Genomic DNA, 20,742 nt, shown 5'->3' with positions numbered 1-20,742 from the left:
CTCTACGTGAAAACTTCAATTTAAAATCTTTTAACTGGTTAAAATGTACCGGTCAATACCCTCAAAAGATATTCAACAATTTTTAATAGTTAACACATACTAACTCGTTGAAATTGGATTGATTTCTACCTTAACACCCAGCGCCGTAGGGGTTGGCGCAGTTGGCTACCCCATAGGGCGGAGGCTTTTTAGGATTTTTTTTTTGTTTTAGTCTACCTTACATTTTTGTAGAACAAAAATAACTATAAAAATTACAAAAAACACGTTATTTTAAAATAAAAAATGTTTATACAGAGACGCAGCATCGGCTTGGTGAGTTGACATTGAATCAGAATAACTTTTGTTCATTCAATTATTTATTGACAATATTAAAAATTTTAACATAATTTTCGAAAATTCTCTGGTTATACAAATTTCATTATATCTTCCATTTCAGGTCACAACTCAAGCTGTCTCTTCCAAAAGCGAGACAACGAGTTGATACATCCGACAACTCCAAAATCGGACCCAATCTGCTCCAATTGTCACGCCACAAAAATCAACCAAAATTCAATTTGCTCACCCAAATTAGAAAACTCGCTGAAACACACGCTGGACACGTGGTGCAGGCTGGGGACCGGCGGCGGCAGCAGCAGCAGCAACCTTAATGTGGACTAAGCGCCGTCGAAGCCACCGCCGCCGCCATGATGTACCAACAGCAGTGCTGCATAATTGCACTCATGATAGCGCACAGCCTCTCGACGCATCAATCACCAGAGACGACGACGACGCCAAGGCCACAATCCGACGTGGAAGCGACGGGATCCGCAGATGACCCGGCGTTGTTGGGCAGGATGTTGGAGGTCCTGGATCTAGTGGGGGAGCAACGTAGTGACGGTGATGGGGAAGTGATGGGAGGGTTAGGGGGTGAGAGTGTACTAGAAGGATATGGAAGGGGACACAAGACTAAGGAAGGGGGTAGTGACGGTACTAGGAATGTCCTCGTAGATGACCTCGTAGAGCTGGAGAAGCGCGGAGAGTCCGCGAAGCAACGCACAGGAGGTTAGTATTATCAAACGGTTCCTGGAATCAATAACTTTACAATTTTTAACAACCTTGTTAACCCTTATGGCCTAAAAACCTCAACAATTCAACCAACCAGAAACGTTACACGAAAAAGAACAAGTTCGCAGAAAAGAAAACTTCTCAATTTTCCAACACAAATTCGATCGAAATAATTTGTTAAAAAGTTGTTCGAGAGCCAGTTTTCCACGCTAAAATACCGGAAAAGGAACAAAATTCAAAGAATCATATTCATTCCTGAGGCGTACGCCGCTTTCTCAACTCGGAAACTTGGCCCAGAAAGTTTCCACCGGACCCCGAGAGAAGGACCAGCACATTTGTGGTCGATTTCGTGTCAGTAAGAGCAGAGAAAAGTGGAATTTATGCGCCACCTTTTGGCCTCTTACGAGGAAAACTCGAAAGTTGACTTGACTTGGAAGGACACAACCCGGTGTAGGCTTTGGGTTGGGTTTGTGGGGGGAGAAATAAAGTTGGAAAAATCAATTTGCAAAATAAATTTTCTGCTGCCTCTTTTGCAGTAGAGTGACGGGCTCGTTAGCACGTGTTGACACCAGCTGGTGAAACAGTGTTGAAAATGATTATATTTGTCAACACTGATCCAACATATATTTACAACAATTTTACTTAACAGCATCATAAATTCATAAAATCATAAAATCATAAAATCATAAAATTAAAGCTTTTTTCAGAAATGTATCAAAATAGTTTTCAACCAATGCAACTTTCAGCCTTCAAGAAGCAGAATCGATTTCTTCCCTCCCCAAAATTTACGAGTTCGAAATCGTAAACTTTTCCTCTCAAAACACTTGTTACAACACCAACTATGACGCTCTGTCACACTCTTGTTGCTTTCGAGCCGCATTTCTTTTACGACCCTGAAGTGACATACACACGATTCTTGGCAACGGGTTTCAAGATTTTCAGCAGTGTTGCCAATTTTGCTTAGTTTTGATGGCTTGCGTCATCAAGTGGCATGATTGAGTTGCGGCTCGTAAAGAACTTGCTGGTTGTCATGTGCTCCGAAGACACGTGATTGGAATGGAGCTTTTTTTTGTCTACCCTCCAAAATGTTTCAAACATTAGTGCCATCATCGTCGTAACTCAAATAATGGGGCAAGAAAAGCAGGAAATGACAAGTTGTTAACACATTCCGGTCCATAAATTGCATTTTTGGGAATTGTGGGTTGCGAGAGAAGCGGAGAGAAAGAAACATTTGATGGATTTCTGGCAGGCCACGCAGGGGGTTGATTGGCCGAAATTGCCACGATGAAAAATGGGAAAATTGCCACTGTTGCCAATTATTTGGAACTCAACACCGGGAATGTTTGAACTGGTCTCAACGCGTCGACCGCAGGCACTGGCCATGAACGATTTCCGTCACTGCTGGTGAGGGACCGATTACAGAGGAACAACAGCACATTCCGAGCAATGCTATGACCATCAGAAGTATGCTGGCTGAGGTCAGCAGGGAAAACAATTTTAATTGAAATTGTGGCTAGGAATTTAATTGGAATTTGCAATTTCGGACGAAGGGCAAAAATTTTCGGCGGGAAAGTGTGTCAAATCATCAATTAACTATTGACTAGACAATTCTGGGTTAAATTTATGATTTTATGATTTTATGATTTTATGATTTTATGATTTTATGATTTTATGATTTTATGATTTTATGATTTTATGATTTTATGATTTTATGATTTTATGATTTTATGATTTTATGATTTTATGATTTTATGATTTTATGATTTTATGATTTTATGATTTTATGATTTTATGATTTTATGATTTTATGATTTTATGATTTTATGATTTTATGATTTTATGATTTTATGATTTTATGATTTTATGATTTTATGATTTTATGATTTTATGATTTTATGATTTTATGATTTTATGATTTTATGATTTTATGATTTTATGATTTTATGATTTTATGATTTTATGATTTTATGATTTTATGATTTTATGATTTTATGATTTTATGATTTTATGATTTTATGATTTTATGATTTTATGATTTTATGATTTTATGATTTTATGATTTTATGATTTTATGATTTTATGATTTTATGATTTTATGATTTTATGATTTTATGATTTTATGATTTTATGATTTTATGATTTTATGATTTTATGATTTTATGATTTTATGATTTTATGATTTTATGATTTTATGATTTTATGATTTTATGATTTTATGATTTTATGATTTTATGATTTTATGATTTTATGATTTTATGATTTTATGATTTTATGATTTTATGATTTTATGATTTTATGATTTTATGATTTTATGATTTTATGATTTTATGATTTTATGATTTTATGATTTTATGATTTTATGATTTTATGATTTTATGATTTTATGATTTTATGATTTTATGATTTTATGATTTTATGATTTTATGATTTTATGATTTTATGATTTTATGATTTTATGATTTTATGATTTTATGATTTTATGATTTTATGATTTTATGATTTTATGATTTTATGATTTTATGATTTTATGATTTTATGATTTTATGATTTTATGATTTTATGATTTTATGATTTTATGATTTTATGATTTTATGATTTTATGATTTTATGATTTTATGATTTTATGATTTTATGATTTTATGATTTTATGATTTTATGATTTTATGATTTTATGATTTTATGATTTTATGATTTTATGATTTTATGATTTTATGATTTTATGATTTTATGATTTTATGATTTTATGATTTTATGATTTTATGATTTTATGATTTTACGATTTTATGATTTTATGATTTTATGATTTCATGATTTTATGATTTTATGATTTTATGATTTTATGATTTTATGATTTTATGATTTTATGATTTTATGATTTTATGATTTTATGATTTTATGATTTTATGATTTTATGGTTTCAACTGTCAGAACTCACAAGCTTGCCTCTGTGAAAACTTCGCTACTAATAATTAGCCACCTGCTGTTGTTGATCCACAAGGGAAAAGTTTGACGTGGTGCGTCACCATCAGGATTGCAAATTGCGTTGCGACTGTAATTGAAAAGCTACCACCGGCTGTCGCTCAATTGATTTTCCGAGAATGGTCGGTGCAAAACTTTTGAGGTTTTCCTCGCAACGTGCAATTCCGTGGAAAACACTTTTTTCGCATTTTCCGCAACTTGATGAGGGGTGGAGGTAGCAGAATCTCAAACCGCAAGTGTTTGTGATTTTAATTTGATAACTTTGTTGCCAAATACAAAAGCGACAATTTTCCACAATTCAATTCAATTCAAACCAACGTGCGGGCTGCTGTTGTTGACAGAAAGTGAGAGGAAAATTGGGAAAATTTTGCCCTGCATGCACAATGAGAAACTGGTTGCCACTTTGCAGCCGGCTCTCTGCGGGAAAAGTTTTATTTACTGTTGTAACTGCGGGTCAGTGTGTCCGACACCGAAACAGTTTTGTTGAAATTGGATTCGTAAATGTCGTAACTATTTTCATTGCGTGGGTTTGTTTGTGGTTGCAATATAAAAACAATTGTTTGAGTTGGAATAACTCTTTGTCTAATTTAATCTGATTTAAATCGTGGAGTAAATGACCATATTTTAGACTTTCTAATAAAAAGTTGGACGGAATTGGGACCGAATCCTTACTTTATTAATTTTAAACAACCTGTGATGATTCCAACAAATGGTTCCATTTCTCTCAGACTTTGACCAAATTTATCAACCGTTGCCAATACCACGACTGATGAAGGCAGACTCTAAGGCTACTACTTTGTGGGAAAATCCCCAGCCGCCGATGACAATCAATTTCCCGCCTGCTCGTTAGAGGGTGCCGCCGGTCGTCGAGAGATGAAAAACGGCCAACGTGGCATCTGGGCATCGGTTCTGTTTTTCCGCCCCATCGACCGACCAACCAACCTTCATTGCACTGGTGCTGGCGGCGGCCAAGCGGAAGCGTTTGATGATAAGTCGGCATTAGGACGGCGTGGACCCAATCAACCCCGACATTCCAAACCATGGACGGTCCTGACCTTGTCCTTGTCGTAAAATTGCTCGCACCCCCGAATCGCTGAGCTGGTTGATGGCAAGCGGATTACTTGCCAGGGATTGTCGCAGGATATTAAGCGTAGATTGGTGGCCTTGGGGTGATCTGTTAATTTGATGGCACGGTTTTGGCGCAGACTTGGCTATTACAGAAATTGTATTTTACATTAAGTTTTCATTATATCAACCTGAAGATTCACAAACTTTTAGATTAAAAGGCTTCCAGTTTCCCGATGAAACAAACTTCAACAACTCTGAAACAGAGCCAAATTGAGCATTTTGCTACACAATTCCAACAAACATCCTTCTCATTACACCTACAAAGTTTCCCTGCCAGAAACTTTTCCGCCAACAGAGCAGCAGCTTGTTCAGATTTCCACGTGGGTGCCTCCAGTTTGCCAACTTCTCAATTAGCAAGTTTTGTTGCAACACGAATGCTTCCAAACAAACAATACCCAGCCCACTTGTCCCCCTTCAACAACTGCAGCACCACCTGGCGGAGAGTAGCGCCAACACCGCAGTTTTTTTTCCATGCTGTGCGCATTATTTTTGTTTGTTTCTCCCCCTTCAATGAAACAATAAATCAACCCCTGCTGGAAAATGGCGCGAAAAGCCGAGGAGAACTTTTCTTTTAGCCATTTTGAAATGTTCCTCTACCCCGTCTCGCTCTCTCCACTCCGTTTCAAGTGTGTTTGTGCAACAACGCTCTTTGATATGTATGCAGTGCGAAAAGCGGCGAATATTCATTCATAAATTATAATTATGATAGCACTTCCGGAATTGCTTGGGGGGGGGGGGGGTAAGGGGAATGCTTTTTATCTGCAACTTGCAAACCGAAAATGGCTGCCATTTTCTGAGCTGTCCTCCCCATCACCTCACCCCATTTCCCCATGTTGGAGTGGTTCCAAATGGGTTTTTCACTGCAAACTTGCATATTTTGAGCGTGGAAGGGTCAACGCGAGAAAAAAAAACAAAATGTATGAGCCAAGTGCGAATCTGGGGCCAAAATTTGCGATTTTCAATGTCAGCGCTCGGATTGCGAGATGATGTGGATGATGACCGGAGGACGCAGAGGCGTAGTTTTGAAATTTTATAATCAATTGAAGCTTATATGAATCATAATGAATAAATATATTCAAACATTTATAAAATACTGATCTGATAAACTATGTTGTTCTCATTGAAATCAAAGAGATAATAAGGAATTTTATAAAAACACACACTAAGCATCTTTTACTGGAAATTGAAAAAAAAATCAACCCAAGTATCTAGATTTAAAGTTGAGATCTTACTTTTTTCAATGAAATCTGACTATGGAAAAAAACCTAGGCCGTTGCAAAGCCACCCGTTCCAAAATGGTCCATAAAATCAGAAGGCAACACAAAATTTTCAAAAAAATATGAAGCTTTTTTTACTGAACTTGGATGACTTGATGGATGAATAATTTTTAACACTTTTTTCATTCAAATGTTGAAACCATGACTCTTAATTTGAATTTTGGAACTTTTTTTTGCTTCCCTCTCGACTTAAGTCCAACTCGAGGAACAAAAACTTTAAAAAATATTTGCAACGGCCTTATTGTCTTCTCTTTTTTGAAGTACCGTAAACTGGGGTCAATCGGGACACATGGGGCGAATTGGGACAGCAGTTTTAACCATGTTGGAGCACAATATTTTGATTTTTCTGGTCGGTTTCGGTTAGAACAGACTCAGGCCAACAAAATGTGTACATCCATTTCCAAATTTAAAAGCTTTAAGTGCTCTAAAAACTGCTGTCCCTATTCAGACTGTAGTCCCGTTTCACTCCAGATTACGGTAATTTATGTCTATTAGGAGTAAAATAATTAACTAAATATATGACTTTTTCAGTTTTTGATTTTTTAAATGTCAGGAATAAACATTTATATCTATTTAAAAATACAAAAAAAAAACATTATGAAAAACCAATACCAATAACTCGATTTTGCAAAGTCCTACGAAAAACTTTACTTGTTCACTTGTAGTATTATGTATTATCGTTATCTTATAACGATAATTTTATCGGTGATAATTTACTGTCGACAACTGACGATTGCTCATTTATTTGATGATGATGTATATTAAAAAGTGAGAGTACTCAAAAAATACCTCAAAATACCGTTTATTGATAATTTGTCTGATTTATTTTTCCAAATTTGCGGTTTAAAATCGATTGACGTGATTTTTACAGATTTTCACTCTAGGGTATTTTAACCAGTAGAGCCGTAGCACATTTTTCCCAAAGCCGAAGCACATTTTTCCCAAATTTTCAATATGTTAAGCACTTTTTCATAACCTTTTGTACGAAACAATTAAATCTGAAGTCTTTTGAACAATTTTGACTATTTGTTTCATCAGTTACTTGTTTTTGAGCAGAAAAATAATCATTTGAAAAAAAAATTGTTGTTATGGACCCCCTTTTCCTATAGTGGACCCGGGTACATAATCCGATTGTGGACCCGGGTCCACTATAGGCAAACTGTTATTTTTATACCAAATTTAACCGATATTTGATGTTTTGATGCATGGTGTAGGTCTAATGATAGATATACTGAATAAAAGATGGATTTTGCTCACTTTTCATCATAAACAAATATGTTTTGTTAACAATTTTGGCTTTAAACAACAAAAAAAACTTACAAATATTTAAACACATTTATTTCCGAAAAAGATCAGAGATAACGTTTCAAAAACCACTGCAAACATAAAAATAATAAAAAAAAGTAATCTTGATGCAAATTTTTCCATATTAATTACATAAATGGTTGACCGCCCAAGTAACAAAGAGAATGCTTGTTTGTCTTAACAAGTTTTATAAAAGCTTTGAAAATTACTTTTCTGTTTTATGCAAACATTAAACAAAACATTCTGGATTTATGATACAAATATTTTAACAATATCTTCAAATAATCTTCAAGAGTGTTTTAGGAATATGGAACATAGTTTTATGCCACACCTAGGTTTTTTACTTTAAGTTATCCCAAAGAGGTTAATTTCAAGACAACTTAACTTCCCAAAACTGCATTAAAACTCAATTGGAACTAATTCGCCTTATGAAAGCATATTTCCAGATTGTTTGAATTTGATCTGTCAAATCACTCACATTCGCAAATCATTCGTACAAGAAGTCGCTGTCGTTCGGTTTAGTGTCTAAGTGCTAATTCCGAGAATTACGTTTTTTGTAACCCGAATCACGCGTGGACGTTACGATTTTCACCTTCGGAAAAGTGTACGAGGTCGGATGCAAGCTTGGGTGCAAGCCGAATTCGTTAGCATGCGTGTTCAGCAATACATTTTACTCCGGCACGTCGTGATCGGGCAGCACGCGAATCGCCATTATGGCCGCCACTCCTGTGGCCACAGTTCAGGTTCGCTGGTCAACAGGTTGAAGATCGTGTTGATCCGGATTTGTTTGCAGAAGTCACCAACGCCCGGCTTAGTGGGACCTCTCTTCTATCCGTTTGTCCTGGTACGGAACTTTTTTGGCGTTTCCTCATCGACGTCTCGACGGAAACATTCAAGGACCAGTCAGATAAAACCTTTCGAGAAGATAATAAACTCGTCCCTCGGATTGGTGGTGTTGTGTTCGTTATAAAAAAAAACAGCGCTGTTTTGGCTAAATTATTTTATGATGTATGACAAATTCTTCCATGTAAGAAAAACATGTGTGCTAAACGATGATTAGGCCCACTTACAACAAATAAATAAATTGAATTGAAAAAATCACAATCTTTGTTTTTATTTAGCTAGGGAAAAGAAATTCAGAGATTTATTGTCGGATCTACCATCTGCGAACTAATGTATGCATGCACTACGGTCGCAGTACTACGCCTTTTGCTCTGGATCAAAACCCCTTTAAAGCTTACATCAGCCTTTGACTTCTTACTCAATCTTGAACAAGAGCTTTTCTAGAAACATGACTCTTAAAGAGGCTAGGACAAGAGCTTCTCAAGAAAAAATAGTTTTACAAAAGCTTTAAGTAAGAAATAATAGTTTTAATAAGATCAGCCATATTAACATGAAAAATAACGGCAAAAAATGGTAGCCATGTTGGTATTGGCAAACAAAATTCCTCAAAAAAATTAAAATCAATGTTTTTTTTTTAATGATTTACTTCTACGGTCCATATTTTTTCGAGGTATCTCAGAAAATCAATCAGTGAAATTTTCATGGCATGAATTTTACCATACGATCGGCTGCATAAAGTCGCAGTAATATTAATTTTGTTTGTATGATATAATTATCATTTAAAGCTAAAGTTCTTTTCTCAATTGTGTTTTTATTCACATAGAATGAATGGAATTTATGAAATAAAATTAAGAACCTGTTTCACTTCGACAAATCTATTTTATCTTCAACAAGAGCTTACGAGTTTAAGAATACTTTATTACAGTCATGAAGAGCTCTTCTATTAGTTAATAAATTCAAGAAGCTTGCAAACAAGTTTTATAAAGGTAATTAAGACCTTTTACAGAGTGTTGTAAAATCAACGTTAAAGTTGCTTAGTTTTAAATAACTCCTGATAAAAGCTCTTGATAACCTCCTAAAATGGTCCACTTTGCTCTTAACTCAGGTTTAATGCTGATTTATTGTTGTTCTGGAGATAAGTTAGCTTTATGGTCATTTTTGGCTAAGATAACTTGAATATCTCTTCAGAAGAGGAACAAAACTTAAATTGTTACTTGGGCGAAACTAAACATTAGATTTGTTTACAGTTGCTGATAAAACCACGCATGTTTATTTAAAAAAATGTTTTTTTTTATTGATTTGTTATTATAAAATATCATTTCAAACTGCAATTATGATGCTTCAGTTAAGTACAATTAACTATATTTTTGATTAATTATAAATTCTTACGGCTTCAGCTTTTTTGATACTTTTAACATGAAAACAGCTAGATTTATACTCATAACTGAAAAAATATGCGTTTAGGTTGATAAAAACAAGCATTTATTGTATGTTTCAGAGAAACTTTTGCTTGGATACACAGTTTTCTTCATTTTTGAAAGTTAAATTAACAGGGGTCCACTTTTGGAAAAGTTTGGATTTTAGTTGTCCTATATTGGACCCCCCTAATTTTTGCTCGAAAATGGCAGTTCTTCGTTATATTTTAGTAAAGATCCTTTAACATACATTATTTCGACTTGCTGAAGTTAAATAATCAGTCAAACAATGGTTGGATGGTTAATTCAATCATAAAATATAAATGCAGTTTTGTTGTGAAAATGCTAGTGGCCATGGCTGATTTCAGATGTCGAACTCAAAACACTTATTTTGGTAAAAAGGACAATTCAATGTCAGTCAACATTGTTTTAAATGATGCTGAACATGCCAAATAAAAGATTTGTAGACAACAACACGCTTGAAATTGTGATTTTATTGATTTTTTCATCAAAAACCCTTCAGAGGGTCCACTATAGGAAAGGGGTCCACTAATGGATAACGTACCCTATTATAAATTTAGGTGCTAAATTTTTTTTACTGTGTGCGTATAAGAGACTCTGAATTGTGTATTGATTTTCACTATATTAATTTTTGTTATACAAAATACTTTTAGTTTTACGCAAAAATAAAATATTTTTTAACAAGGCTTGTACAAACTTTATTTGAAATTTTTGGCAAAAACAAATTAAGTAATCCAAATTTTCAAGCCGAATATTAAAAATTTTGACTGTAAAAGTATCACAAAATAATTTATTGAAAAATTTGCTAAATATCAATGAATTGATGTAAAATTTGTGTTTGATTCGAAATGCATAAATCAACTTAATACATTCTTGAATTTACTTGTTAGTTTTCTTCAATGAAAATTCCAATTTAAGTCAATAATTATTTGACATTTCTTTGGAATATTTTAAAGAAGGGGTGGAGGAGAGGGAATGAAATTTGCAATGGCCTAAGGCCTAAGGATTGGCGGTTATCCACGCTCCACGCAAAAACCAAAAGGGATCTGAAATTTCCAATAAAGTGTCTGCCTGGTCTATGGGTGGTCCCCAAATAAAATCAACCGAAAATGTAATTTACATTTTTTTAAAATTTAGAGCCTTATGTATTTTTCGGTACCAAATTTCGAATAATATTCAGTATTTGAAAATTTATAATTATTACATAAAGGAAAAGCACCCCTGCCAGCTCCCTCCGTGTACGCACGAGAGCATGCAGCTAGTGCTCAGTGCTCCATCGTTTTTCGATTTTTTTCGCCGTAATTGATTGTGGTTACCCGCGAGTTTGCTTCTCCAGCATGCCAAAGGCCGGCCGTGGCCGTGGCAGTTCGAGTGCGGCCTCGAAAAACCCGCGAAGTTCGTCTACCGGCCGTGTGCAAAAGGTAAACAAACCAACGCCGTGTCGGCCGCCATCGCGCAGGAGCGTCAGCGCAGATGGAATCGATAAAAGTTACTACATCCCGGATATGTTCCGAGATCACCAGTGCGAACCCGTTCCGGTACTTCCGGTGCCACGACCAGTGGCACATCAACATCCGCCAACATCCCCATCAGGAACGAGTTCCAGATGCTGAGCGACGACGAAGAAAATAACAACTCTGACGGTAGCAGCACTACCGACGACGACGACGACGATGATGGTCGTGCACGGAAAAAAGTGCCGACGTCAAAAAAGAACAACTCTCCAGCGGATCGTAGACCACCTCCAATTTTTGTTTTGGACACGTTAACGGACGATGTTGACGAGTTGCTGGAAGGCCTCGGATATTGTCTGAAAATCGGTAAGTCGGCAGTGCAAGTGATCACACTGACCAAAAAGAATTTCGACCTGGTGTTTGAAGAATTGAAGCGTAGCAACTTCAACTTCTACACATTCAACCCCGAGAAGCCCCCTGTTAAGGTCGTCTTGCAGGGTTATCAAGACCGTCCGATCTCCGACCTGAAGGGTCACCTTTCGGACGCCGGAATAAAACCGCGGGAGATTAAAGTGCTCTCGCGCAAGACAACGGTAACAGGTACACACACACTGTACCTGTTGTACTTCGACCGCGGCACCGTCAAGATCCAAGACCTGCGGCGGACTAAGACGTTGGACGGTTTTTGGGTAAACTGGCGGTTTTACACCAAGAACCCGACGGACGTAGCGCAATGCCACCGTTGCCAGAAGTTCGGCCACGGCTCGCGGAACTGCAACCTCCGGCCCCGCTGCGTGAAGTGCGGTGAATCACACCTCTCGGAGGCGTGCGCACTGCCACGAAAGGCGGACTTGGGGGACAAGGCAGAACAAACTAAGCTGCGCGTAAAGTGTGCGAACTGTGACGGTAACCATACCGGCAATTACCGCGGATGCGTCGCGCGCAAGGTCTACCTCGAGGAGCAGGAAAAGAGGAAGAAGAAAGCGTCCCACCCTCCTCAGCGAAGTACGAGCGCAGCCGTTCCTGCAGCTGGACAGCGTACGGTTCCAGCTGAAAACTCAGCGTTCCCTCCTGGTTGGGGGCGTTCGTTCGCCAGCGTGGTCGCTGCCGGTAGCGGCAGTACGGCCCAGCAAGAAGTCACCGGGAAGATCTCTTCACCCTGCCGGAGTTCTTTGCTCTCGCGGGAGATGATGACGCGGTTTCGGAGCTGCCGGAACAAGGCAGAACAATTCCTGGCCCTTGGGGAACTGATGATCAAACACATCTACAAAGGATAAATTACCTGTGATCTAGATATAAGCTTTCTCTTCCTCTATCCCCTTTCCTTTGCAATTTCTGAAAGTTTTTTTTATAGTTTTTTCTTACTCTTGCTAGTGCCTTAGTTAAAGAAATAATTGTTCCTAAATGGATTATGATGCAACACACAGCTGTAAGGAACTCCAAAACTCTGTTATGCACTTCAAAATAACTCATTGTATCATGATTATTCACCAATAAAACCGAATTAAATTGAAAAAAGCACCCCTGCCAAAAAATATTTCAAAGTTCTGTAAAATTAGTATTCCTATGTCACCCTTTCATAATCCCCTTCATTTTTCAAGCTGCGACGTATTGGAAAGTATTGATTATTTTTATTTATGTAAAAAAAAACCTTTATTGAAATTTACTGCATTTTTCTTTTAAAATGATAAAACGTATATCATATAAAGGAACCAATCGATTCAAATTCTCTTTCTTTCAAGTGTACTTTTCCTGACTTAATCAATTTAAATCATTTTAGAGCAGCTCTGTTATTAAAAAAAAAAAAAAAATTTATAAATGTTTTTCTACAAGCTGAATCAAAGCATGAAATGATCCAAATCAGATCATTTTATTATCAGTAAAATCGTAAAACCTAAATTGCTTCATATCATGGAAATAAGAATAATTTTGGAATTATGAAAACTAGTTTCGCCGGTTATCCTAAAGTTAGATTTCTAATCTTGGCAAAAATATGTTTTTGTAGAACATTCTCAAAAACGTTTTTAAAATTGTAAATGGAACATAAAGAGTTAAAAAAACAACTCCGCGAAAAAAAAAATCAATCTTTGGTTCTGATTTTTGAACCATATTTAAGGCCGATGCAAATATTTAAAAAAGTTTTTGTCCCTCGGCCCTGGTCGAGGTCAAGGGAGGGGGCAAAAAAATAGAAAAATATAAAAATTTTAATAACAAGCCATAGTCTTCACATTGAAATGAAAAAAGTGTTTTAAAATGCATTTTATACTAGTTCAGTTGTTTTGCAATCATTAGTTTTCAAAAAATCTAAGATCTGACAAAAACAAAAATTGTATCGAAAAAAAAGATTTTGCATCGAAAATTTGCTAAAAATGATTTTGAACGCAGAAGAATGTATTTTAATTTGATTTCAGCTGGTTTCACTTGAATTTTCATTGAAATTTTGAAGTTTATGGTAAAAATATTTTTTTTGCCCCCTGATTTTTCGGGCCAATTTTGAGGGGGGGGGGGGTGACAAAAACTTTTAAAAATATTTGTACCAGCCTATGAAAGCAAATATGAATCAAAATAATAATTTTGTAAAACAATAAAATTCATTGGAGTAATTATGCATAAATCTTAAATATTCAATTAATGAATTTATTTAAGAAAACTTTAGGCGTCATCCATAAAGTACGTACGCTCTTAGGGGGGGAGGGGGGGTTACCGTAGGTGTGACAAGATGTGACGATGGGGGGAGGGGGGGTTTGCGGGACTGTGACGTCACACTTGGTTTTTTTTTATGATTGCATAATATTTATTCGAAATGTACACAATTATATTAAATCCTCTTTGCTAAAATTGTTTGTTTACTTTTATTCAGAAGTATCACATTATAATTTATTATTTAGTCTATTCTTTATAATTCAGCTGGAACTTCAATAGTGTGCTAATTTTTGCTCGATAAAAATAAATGCTTTGAAAGCAGGGTGTTCATAAGAAAACTGCTATAAATGGTTTGAACTTATTCAAGATTTTTTAATACTTGAATGTTATACCAGGTCTTCTAATTTTTAAAAGATACAAAACTGTTTTTTATATCGCAATGTTTGTTCTAATAATTAGACAATTTTTTTTCCTGTTAAAATTGGCAAAAATACCAACATTTTGAGAGTTTAAAGAAATAAAAACCATAAAAAAACCCCATATAAAAGGGGAGGGGGGGTCTGGCATAATGTGACGTACTTTTTGAGGGGGGTTCAACTTTGTGTGACAAAGTGTGACATAGGGGAGAGGGGGGGTTAATTTTGGCCGATTTTTGCGTGACATACTTTATGGATGACGCCTTACCCAATTTCAATTCAAATTCAAAAAGAAACGCCTCTGCTTCCACTCCTAATTTATGCCCAGCATTGAATTCCACTCGTCAGCGATAAATGGGTTCGATCAGAAGAACCAGCACCACCGCAAACGAAGTTTGCTCGCCGCTTCCAAATTGGTTGTCGAGCAAAAACTTAAGCCTGCGGCCTGAGCCTGGCCATCATCGTCGCTTCGCTGCGGACGAAGATTTGATAAATTATCCAGCTGCTGAGCCAAGCCGAACTGGGGCTCGTTTCTCAATACCAGTGTCATCGCGTAACGAGCTCATTTATTCAACCTGTTTTTTCTTTGCGGTGAAGAAAAGTTTGAATTTTCTTTTTCAAGCCTGGAAGCTTTCATTGTTAAATACGAAATTGTACACAAAGATTAAGGTTACGTCTCAAGAAATTACTTTTTAATGGAATTGACATGACCGTTGCTTCAGCAAAAAAAACTTACCAGAGTAAAAGGACAAAGTTGGCAGCATTTAGCTCTTTATATCGTGCTGTATAAAAGTTTTTCCTATTCTTACAAGTAGCAAAAATGATCCTGAAATTGGATATTGTTGCGTTGCTGGGCAGAATCCAATTATGAAAATTGTAACAATTATAGTTGAGTTTGTTATCTGCACTACGCCAACGGTAGTTGTTAAGACTTTTCATAACACTTTTCATCACAATTCACGCTGAACTACAGTATGAATTTCCATGTTCAAGCTCTAGTGCGGAATTTTCGAGTTCAAGAGACACATTTCCCCGTCCCACGCCAGGAGCCATCACACACGCAAGACAATCAATCCACTTCCAGTTGAATTACGGCTCCGAACCATCCAAACAAAAAGCAAATGTTACTGTCCCGTAACAAGTTCGGATGTTATTTGCCAACTCCGGTCCCTCCGGTCCGGGTTTCCATGTCCAAGTCGTGTACTTTTATTCTACCCCGTTTTTATTCTTCTTTTTTTCTCCCTCCAGGCCAACAGCCCCCACAATCCGGTGATGACCACCACCCTGTAGACGGGGACACAAATCCATCGACACAACGAAGCCTTGCGGCGGGACAAGACAACGACGCCGGTGATGTCCTCGATTCGACGGCCACCGTTTCTTCCGTCAGCTTCCTTCCGACGACGACGGAGGCCAGCAGTAGCAGTAGCAACGGCGGCGGCAGTACGATGGCCCCGAGCGTTCCGGCGCCCCAGCACCAACATCAGTCCCAACCTCAACCTCAACAGCAGCAGCAAAAACATCGGACGATCAACTCGATGAACCTGAACCCGACGACGCCGGCCATGGTGGTGAAGCCGGTGGACGAGCACCGGAAGCTGCTCAAGAGCACCGGGCCCATCCTCAACTACGTCTTCGATTCGCACCCGCCGTACTACAAGTCCAACTACTACAATAACCGGTAAGCTTACTTCTTTTTTTCTGGTCCCAAACGAAGTTTTTCCTCTGTTGTTTGCTTTTCATGCGTAAATTGCAGCAAAAAAAGGAGACTGAACTGAAAGAGATATGTTGAAACAAAATTTATTCTCAATTTGTGTAAATCTACATAATTCAACTAATCCTTCCAAACAGCATCGACCGTCTTAACAAAATTAATTTTAGGAAACACCAGCAAATCTTCACCTCACAATCTCTTTGAAATTTCAGATTGATAAAATTCTTGGAATTTCAGCCTCTTCTCGAAAAAGTCCTCAAAATTTGATGTTTACTCGCAGCAGTAGTGTAGTAAACAAAACCGGCAAATCTCAACTTCCCCGAAGCGAGCTTTTCATTATCCGTTTTTCCCGGAGCATTGGGAAGGCTACCAGAAAGAATCGCTCAAGCAAAAGTTTGCTTGGGTTGATCTGGTTGGATATCATTATGGCATTGATGAGATTATTAGAAGACTGAGGATTAGCGATTTGCAAGATGTGGGCCGTGATAAATTTATTGCTTAATACGAAACGGGTAAAAAAGGGTTCAATCGTATTATTTGGCACTTTATTTAAAATTTTGATTGTGTTTTTGGAATCACTACACAAAAGTCATTGCAAAAGAAAAGGTGTATTTTTTTACATCAATGTAATTGAATATCGAACCAAAAGTTTTTTAAAGTATCCGATTGAAAAATTATTGCAAATTTTGTAGTACTCAGAATAAACTCAAATTTCTATTCAAGGTTATATTTCAGCTACCATGGATCAGATCAAAAACGCTACAGCTAAATTTATAGAAATTTTTCAGCCGCAATTGATTCTAAAGATTGATGACAATGGACAATTTTCAAAACCAGGTAGAAATATTTTATTTAAAAACAAAACAATGGAAAAGATTGTAACTCAAAAACTGCATAACTAATCAAAACTTTCCTTTTTAATTTCAAATGAAATTAACATCCTATTGTTTTTTTTTTTTTTTTGCTTTGGAAATATTTTGTGTGTATCTTCAAAATATTAAAAGAATCAAAAAATGGCCAAAAAGCATCATCAATTTTGCAAAACGTTATCGCGAGTTATCGCAATTTTACGAAAAAAAAAGTTATGAAAAAAGTTGGTCGTCGTTGATCATGGCCGTTCATGGTCACCCTCGACAGACACAGACGACGAAACAAAGAAAAACGCAAAAAGTAACTTTTTCAAAACTTTTTTTTCTCATAAAATTGCGATGACTTGTAATGTTTATAAGCAAACCCCTTATTTTTATATATTAAATATTTTTTTTTGTAATTGTCTCCTCTACCACTTTGTAGAGCATTGTTAAACTCTAAAAAACAACCCTACAAAGTTAGAAAAACACGAAATTAAAAAAAAAATAAAATACAAAATTTAGTTCTAAATAAATAAATGACCCTTCTGGGTTAATGTAGATTCGAAATAGTAGTTTTTGCAACTCCGTCGTGAAACTACTTACTTTTCCTGTCATTCTTGAACTACGAAATAGCCTACTTTTCTGTACCAAAAATAACAGAATCGAATAGCAACACATTTCAAAATAAATGCTGAAAAGTTCTACTTTTCAGCACTGATATGGGTGCTGAAAAGTTGAACTTTTCAGCACATGTTTCGAAAAGTAACACTTTGCAAATTTTTTTTGATTTAAACGATTTATTGACAAAATACATGAAAATTTGACTTAAAACTTCACGCAGTGTGGGTTTTTTGGAATTGCAAAAAATGTTGTATGAAACTCGTTGCAAACTAGATTTTTTCAGCACTCTTTGTATTTATCCAACTCGGTGAACCTCGTTGGATAAATGTACGACTCGTGCTGAAAAAATCCTCTTTTTGCAACTTGTTGCATAAACTACTATTATGCAACAAGTTGCAAAAAGAGGATTTTTTCAGCACGAGTCGTACATTTATCCAACGAGGTTCACCGAGTTCAACTTTTCAGCACCCATTTGAGTGCTGAAAAGTAGAACTTTTCAGCATTTATTTTGAAAAGTGTTGCTATTCGATTCTGTTATTTTTGGTATAGAAAAGTAGGCTATTTCGTCGTTCAAGAATGACAGGAAAAGTGAGTAGTTTCACGACGGAATTGCAAAAAGTAAATTAAATTTTCCTTAAAATGACATGTTCCAAAAAAATTTACAGTTGAGTAACAAAAAATTGCAGAGTTTTTAAAACTTTTTAAGTGTTTTTTTTTTCAGGGCTGCGGAGTCGGGTCATATTTCAAGCGACTCCGACTCCAGCTTTCTAAAAATGGTTGTCTCCGACACTGACTCCGACTCAACATATTTTTAAATATTTCAAAAGTTAGATTACTATTATTTCGAAAACATTGATGAATAGGATTATTTAAAAACTCTTTAAGTGGAAAAACCCGGAGAAAAGTTTCTAGTTTTACAAGTTTTAGACGTTATCGAAATAGAAATAAAAAAAACGCCAGTTTTGAAGGCATTTTCAGAAGAACAGTTTGGTAAGTTAATTTGGATTTATTTATTCAACCAGAAAAATTTTCATTAAATTGATTAAAAGCGAAAATCTAAAAAAAAAAGTTATTTTTTAATGATCATTAAAAGAAAGCTGGCCTTATGATTGATTTAACAAATAAATTCAATTTGCTCACTTTTAAGTTGGCATTTATAAGAAGCACAGTGACTATCAAAGTCACCTAGTATTTTTAAATAATAATTTTAAACGACACTATTTTTTAAAGCTCCATTGAAATTTTTAAAACGAACATGGACAATACGCCAAGATTGAAGAAGTTTATTATTACAAATTAATGTATCTAAAAAAATCTTCGTGGTAAGGAGGCTTCAGGGGTCCTTTTCAAATATCCGTGACCTAGAAAATATTTTACCTCGGAATTTTGGATTTATTTGAATTTTTAATTTTTTTATATATTTAAAAGGAGGCGCGCGATACTTCTTGCATCTTCACCTAAAACGAAGCTTTATGGATGGTCGTGCGCCTCCATGAAAATATATGAAAAAAACTTAGAATTGGATAAAAAACAAAAATCCACAGGATAAATATTTTCCAGGTCACGGATATTTTTTTATCTTGAAATCCTGTCCTATCTGAAATCTTGAGATTTGTTCAACGATAATTTGCAACAATATCAAAATATTTTGCCTAATCATCAACATTCTCAGACACTTTTAAATTTTTTGTACCAAGTAATAGATTATTATAATCGTTGAATATTTGTTGGAAGAGTTTTTTTGTTTTCGATTTCCATAAATAGTGATTATTATTTATATTTTTTGATGTACCTCGAAACTTTTTTCCTGAACATTGATCTACTTAAAACCACCAAGACATTTAAGGGGTACATAAATATCGGCAAAAGGATGCAGTCAAAAATCAATTAAATATTTCTGACTACAAAACCAATATTGTTTTTATTTTGTCTTTTTTTTTTTTTTTTTTTTGGGTTATGATGATACTACATAATTGGGTAAGAGCAGCTCTAACAGGTTATCATTAAGTGATCTCTAAAAAAATAAAAATGGCAACGCAGCGAAGAAGAAGTTTTGTAAATTAATTTGTTTTATAGCAAATACAAAAAAATAAAAAAAAACATAATTTTTGTTGAATTTAATATAACTCCGACACCAACTCCAACTCCGGGTAATCAGAAATTTTCAGCTCCGACTCCGACTCCGACTCCAGCTAATAAAATTTAGCCGACTCCGGCTCCAACTCCGACTCTAGCTGTTCGAGTTTTTACGACTCCGACTCCGACTCCAGGCTTTTTTGGGAAGCCGACCCGACTCCACCGACTCCGGCTCCGACTCCGACTCCGACTCCACAGCCCTGGTAATGAGTAATCATAAAAAAGGTAAAGAAACCTAAATGTTTTTTTTTTTTTTCATCAAAAAAAACTGTAATTTTTTGCAAAATTTATACTAAAACTGCTTTGACGTAGCAATTTATAAAAATTGCAAAAATAAGTCAGTTTCATCTCAATTTAGGTTCAAAAAGTTTTCTTGCTCCGAACCATGAAATACTGTTTAAAATTATCGCAATAATCACATTGAATTGAACAATAGAACCTTCAAGTTAGACCATTCTGAAAGTTTTCGATCTTTGATTTTTTTTTCTTTTATCACCAATTACATTTTATTTATTTTCATTGCTCTAAAACATATTTCACAAAAATATTAAATAACCATATTCTACTTGATTTTATTTGTTTCAAAGCGGAGCTTTTTCAACCACTCAGCCACCACAAATTTCCAGCCAACTCCTCAACGTTAACCCTCCGTTTTTGTCACCAGAGAGTAGTCGAATTTTCCCCTTTTTCAAGCTCGTCTTGTAACCCAAAGTGGCCCTTTCGTCGTCTTCGGAATGTGCGTGTGTGTCTGTGTGATTTCTGTCGAAGCCGGGTTTTCCATTTTCCCGCAGAATTGATGGCCACTCAAGAACATAATCGTTGGTTTCCGTTCGATGCACCGCTTTTTCACTGGATTCAGTCGTTCTGAGAGTCTTTTTTTATTCTCTTTTTTCCT

General features: G+C 35.9%; 1 protein-coding gene across 1 annotated transcript in view; it reads left to right on the top strand.

The window, feature by feature from the left end:
- The first annotated feature begins 440 nt into the window (after positions 1–440).
- Positions 441–20,742, top strand: part of LOC6051713 — a 119,477-nt gene continuing 99,175 nt past the window's right edge. Inside the window, exons 1-2 of the mRNA XM_038256252.1 lie at positions 441–1,041; positions 15,774–16,206. Of these exons, the coding sequence (XP_038112180.1) occupies positions 684–1,041; positions 15,774–16,206 (791 nt within the window). The 5' untranslated portion in view covers positions 441–683. The remainder of the gene's footprint in view (positions 1,042–15,773; positions 16,207–20,742) is intronic.

The sequence above is a fragment of the Culex quinquefasciatus genome, chromosome 2 (assembly GCF_015732765.1).
Source record: "Culex quinquefasciatus strain JHB chromosome 2, VPISU_Cqui_1.0_pri_paternal, whole genome shotgun sequence".
NCBI lineage: Eukaryota > Metazoa > Arthropoda > Insecta > Diptera > Culicidae > Culex > Culex quinquefasciatus.
Note: the sequence above shows the minus strand (reverse complement) of the source record. Positions and strands in the feature narration are given on the sequence as shown.